Genomic DNA, 5,857 nt, shown 5'->3' with positions numbered 1-5,857 from the left:
CCTGGCAAAAATGAAACAAAAAATTAGCTTGCCAGGCAAGGTAACATACGCCCACTGGCAGCTGTCAGAAATGATTAAACAGTCTTTAGTGACTACAGGGTTGCACAATATAGCTAATAGAGTGAAACGTCAAGTCAGACACGATATTTCGGTGAAATATTATCCGATCATCGCGAAAATCGATAGGGATCATCTTCATAATGACATTGACATACAAAATAAAAATCAAAAGAATCTGTAAACAATTGTAGCCTGTAGAGTGAGCACGAGTTGCACAATATAGCTAATAGAGTGAAACGTCAAGTCAGACACGATATTTCGGTGAAATATTATCCGATCATCGCGAAAATCGATAGGGATCATCTTCATAATGACATTGACATACAAAATAAAAATCAAAAGAATCTGTAAACAATTGTAGCCTGTAGAGTGAGCACGAGTTGCACAATATAGCTAATAGAGAAAAACGTCAAGTCAGACACGATATTTCGGTGAAAAATTATCCGATCATCATGAAAATCATTAGGGATCATCTTCATAACAACATTGACACACAAAATAAAAATTAAAAGAATCCATAAAGAACTGTAGCCTGTAGAGTGAGCACGAGCCAAATGTGAACGGACGGACCGACGGGGTGATTACAATATACGCCCATCTTACGTGTGGGCGTATAAAAAGCACTGGTTCAGGGGACAAAGTTCTAATACATTAATATCAAAATTCTAAACGAAAGCCAATGACTATATTGAACCTTGTGAGACTTTTGTATCAACATTGTTAAAATGTAGAATTCTTCATAAAGTCGAGATAAATCAACACTTCTTCTCTCTTCATAATAAACATAAAAAAAATTACAGTTGAGAGAACAATCCTAAAAAATTATAAAAATCTACAGAACTAAAAAAGAAAAGTAAAATCTGATTCAGAAAGCTGATTGAATAATTGGATACCTTTTTATTCGTTAGCTTCTAAGTTAGATCATATCACTGTTATAAAATCAACCAATCAGAACTCTTAATTTCATTGAGAAAATTCTATGAACATCGTCATCTATTTATCTAAAGAATTTAACCTTACCGTTTAAAGAAGAGCACCCACTTTTACCTGATAATTTCTTGATAAGCCATAAACGTCTAAGTAATCTCCTACGTTGTCTACAATTGAAACCAAACGTTTTACACAATACAATAGGATTATTAAAGATCAACTGAAAGAAGGAGTTATAGAGCGAGTAGAAGAGGAAACCACACCAAATGTAGAGAGTCACCATTATTTACCGCATTATGAAGTAATTCGATTTGATAAAGATAAAACAAAAACTAGACTCGTTTATGACGCCTCAGCTAAAGTTAACCCTCAAAGTCCAAGTTTGAATTCAGTCCCGCCACTAACACCCTTAATATTTGATATCCTGGTGAGATTCCGTTTAAATAATATAGCAGTAATCGCCGACATAGAGAAAGCTTTTCTGAATATTTCCAAGAAGATCATCGTGATAACCTGAGATTTCTTTGGGTAGATCAACTGTCTAAACCTAATCCAAATATAAACATTTATAGATTTACGCGTGTAGTATTCGGACTAACATCAAGCCATTATCTTTTAAACGCAATTTTGCGTCACTATTTGAGTTTATTTGAAGGAACTGACTAAGACTTTCTTGAAGATACATTGAAATCGTTATATGTAGGTGATTATGCGTCAGGTTTTAATTGTGTACAAACTGTTTTCGACCAGGCTAAAAAGGTTAAATTGGCAATACTTGAAGGTGGTTTTAATCTTTGGAAATGGAACAGTAATTCTAGTGAACTGTTAAATATGATAAATAACAATGTTGAATTTACCGAATCAAAGATTGAAAACGGATTTATCGCTGGAGACGACCAAGGCTAATTAAGATAACAGTCCTAAAGTACTTGGAATATCATGGAATACTCAGTCAGGTGAATTTTTATTTGACTTTAAAAAGATAACACCTGCCATTAAAACAATAGACATTACAAAGAGACTAGTTTTGAGTATCGCCGCAACATTCTATGATTCCGTTGGATTATTATCGCCAATTGTACTCAATTTTAAATTGAATTTGTCAAGAGAATTTGAATTAGGACGATTCTCTCGATGATGAACTGTGTATGAAATGGAAATCCTGATTAACAGATTTACAGAAGGTGAATCAAATATTAATTCCTAGATGTTATTGCCCTGATTTATTTACTGATGAAGCTGAAATTGAATTACATACCTTTGGAGATGAATCTGAGAATGCATATGGAATCTGCATCTACATGAAATGTCGAAACGGAGAACAAATCTACAGTACCTTAATAGCATCCTAGAGACTAGAGTTCGCCTTTAACCACACAAACCATGCCGAGGTTGGAATTTTTAGCCTGTTTAGTTTCAGTACATCTTGCGAGAGTATCGAGAAATCTGTTGATGGTATCTTGGTCATAAGCGAGTAGTTTATAGGTCTGACTTACAAGTAACACTTAGTTGGATACGTAATACCACCACAGAATACAAACAGTTTGTTCAGAATCGCGTATTTGAGATCTGGAGAATTAGTCCAACTGAAATGTGGAATTATTGTCCTATACATCCCTAACCCCAGCTGATATTTGTTCCAGAGGAGCAACTCCATCTGAATAAATTAATAACCAGAAATGGTGAAACGGACTTTATATTGTTGCCAGAGAGTCAATGGCCGACTCAAAATAAGCCAGAATTACCAGTCGATGTAACAGTCGAATTAAAGTCCAGCCAAGTGAGTACAGTCAGTCACTTTCAGTAAGAATTTGAAACTCTAAGAAATCATTGCCATAGAAACATACAGTAGACTTTAGAAATGGTTACGTATAACCGCTCTCTCTTTTATTGCGTTTTGTGAGAAATTTGAAATTGAGCCAATAAAATAAAACACTTAACGAAATTTCAAATGAAAAATTATTCCAATCGGAATCAAAGGCAAAGCCAAACTTTAGAGAAACCAAGAAATTGCTCAATTTCTCGTTGTCGTGGACGAATGGAAAATAAATTGACTTATGAAACTAATTGTCCGATCTTGTTGCCGAGTGATTATCAATTCATTAAACTAGTAATTCTAAAAGCTCATGCTTATGTTACGCATAACGGAACCTCGGCGCACGTGAGATCGAAATTTAGGATTGTCAAAGGCCGTTAAATTGTCAAAAAGATCTTATCTAAACGTAACATTTGTGAACGATTAGAAGGTTGATCGTATTGTGTCCCGCACGCACCACCCTTGCCAAGTTTTCAAGTCAGTGATGATTTCGCATTCAATAGTATAGGAGTAGACTACGCTGGACCTTTATATGTAAAAAATATTGACAGTGATTCTGGTGATATGAATAAGGTCTATATCATGTTATATACATGTGCGAGCTCCAGAGCACTTCATTTAGACTTAACACCGGATGCCAGCTCTGCAACATTTGTTAGTTCCTTAAAACGCTTTATTGGTCGCAGAGGTTCCGTCTTTTGTAATTTCGGATAATATTAAAACCTTTAAAAGCGCTGAACTAAAATCATTTGTGTCATCGAAAGGTATATCTTGGAAATATAACGTAGAATTATCTCCATGGTGTTGTTGATGTTAGCCATTGTGTAATTGACTGTATGGTTGAGTCTAAACTTGTCTTTGTTTTATTGTAAACTGAAGCAGCACTGTGTGCAAGCCTGCCCTGAAACTACAGGAAGAGAAAATATTTCCATCCAAATTACGCTTTAATTTGATAGATTGGCCTCCATTTTATTCAATTCATACTGAGTCGAATTATTAAATTCGAATAATGTCGTTTTTCAAATTTTACTTTACAAATCTCAATTTTCTATGACAAATGTTGAATCTAGCGTACAAATCAAAAGATAAGAATTTAGAATTATAAAATTTAAGATCTAGCAAAGAAGAACATTGAATAAAAAGCCAATCCGCCTTCCATATAAAACATGTTTTATTTGTCAGTGAAATAGTTTGGGAGTTTAAAATAGGACAGGTTTTACAGTTTTTATTGAAAATCAAAACCTAAACCTACCTTTGGAAAATTCAGTATCTGGAAACAATGTGTCCTTAACTCTTCAAACGGATGGCGGCAAATTAGCTTTGTGTCTTGTTTACATGACCTTCATTTACGTTTTAAATAGGACGTAAAACTCCATTCATTTCACTTCCATTTCCGTTCTCCCTCAACTGCGGTCTGATTTTTCATATTTAAATAACAACAATTTTATTTTCACACCCACAAACGTGTAGCAATCTTAGTTTGATATAGGTTAATAAGACCATGTTAAAATTCGTATTCAAGATACGATGAAAAGCTATTAACTACAGTTGAAAATAACGAGTTCTACTTTTGTTCTATGCATATGGTATTTTGCATTTTGTATTTAAAATCGGTAACCATGTTGGTCGGTCCGTTCACATTATTGATAATCGAATGAGAATCTAGCTTTAAGTCGATTTTGTTTAAAGAATAAAAATTGTATTTATATGTTTACGAAATGGGATGTACAACAAACAAATGCGTCTCCTTTTCTATTATATAATATAACTATGGTCATTGGATTCGATTTATCAATGAAATAAGTATTCATTTATAATGAAATATTGAATATGCCTATCAACTGACGTCTTATGCCATGTTAAACATGATCTGGAATTTAGTTTTCAACCAAATATAAATCTTAGGGTGTATAGGTTGTAATTTGGTACTAATGACAAAGTTACGAAAGCACAGGCACAGGACGTATAACTTAGTGTGTAATTTGAAAGGAAAGAGTATTTATATTGTTATCGAATATCTTCACTATTCTTCTATTAAAAATAGCCTATCAAACATAAAAACTTTTGAAAAACCGGACCGGAACACATTGTTAAAAAACTGTTTTTGTGAGTCTGTAGGGCTTATATATGGACCAATTAAACTCGGTTTCCTTTTTTTATATTCTTTTTAACAAGATAAATGTGTACATTTTTCCTCACCTTTTTCCTCGCTTTCTCGTGGGCGAGAAGTCGAGTTTCCTCGCATTCTCGTGGGCGAGAAGTCGAGAGTAGATATGGCCGCAGCCAGCTTCCATACTTATATGATACTATCTTGTTTTACACAACCCTCTCATATATAATACTCCCTCGTTTTACACAGCCCTCTCTTATATAATACTCTCTTGTTTTATACAGCCCTCTCTTATATAATACTCTCTAGTTTTACACAACCCTCTCTTATATAATACTCTCTTGTTTTATACAGTCCTCTCTTATATAATACTCTCTAGTTTTACACAGCCCTCTCTTATATAATACTCTCTAGTTTTACACAGCCCTCTCTTATATAATACTCTCTAGTTTTACACAACCCTCTCTTATATAATACTCGCTAGTTTTATACAGCCCTCTCTTATATAATACTCTCTTGTTTTATACAGTCCTCTCCTATATAATACTCTCTAGTTTTATACAGCCCTCTCTTATATAATACTCTCTAATTTTATACAGCCCTCTCTTATATAATACTCTCTTGTTTTATACAGCCCTGTCTTATATAATACTCTCTAATTTTATACAGCCCTGTCTTATATAATATTCTCTTGTTTTATACAGCCCTGTCTTATATAATACTCTCTTGTTTTATACAGCCCTGTCTTATATAATACTCTCTAATTTTATACAGCCCTCTCTTATATAATATTCTCTTGTTTTATACAACCCTGTCTTATATAATACTCTCTAATTTTATACAGCCCTGTCTTATATAATACTCTCTTGTTTTATACAGCCCTCTCTTATATAATACTCTCTAGTTTTACACAGCCCTCTCCTATATAATACTCTCTTGTT

The 5,857-nt window shown here is 33.7% G+C and overlaps 1 protein-coding gene across 1 annotated transcript; it reads left to right on the top strand.

Moving 5' to 3' along the window:
- Nucleotides 1–2,165: 2,165 nt before the first annotated feature.
- LOTGIDRAFT_144941 (hypothetical protein) lies at nucleotides 2,166–2,342 on the top strand (the record flags this gene model as incomplete). Its single annotated transcript, XM_009056398.1, has 1 exon — nucleotides 2,166–2,342. A coding segment is annotated over one exon (177 nt), but the record flags the coding sequence as incomplete, so codon positions are not given.
- Between the last annotated feature and the right edge of the window lie 3,515 nt (nucleotides 2,343–5,857).

Source organism: Lottia gigantea, assembly GCF_000327385.1.
Source record: "Lottia gigantea unplaced genomic scaffold LOTGIsca_274, whole genome shotgun sequence".
In the NCBI taxonomy this organism is placed as follows: Eukaryota; Metazoa; Mollusca; class Gastropoda; family Lottiidae; genus Lottia; species Lottia gigantea.
Note: the sequence above shows the minus strand (reverse complement) of the source record. Positions and strands in the feature narration are given on the sequence as shown.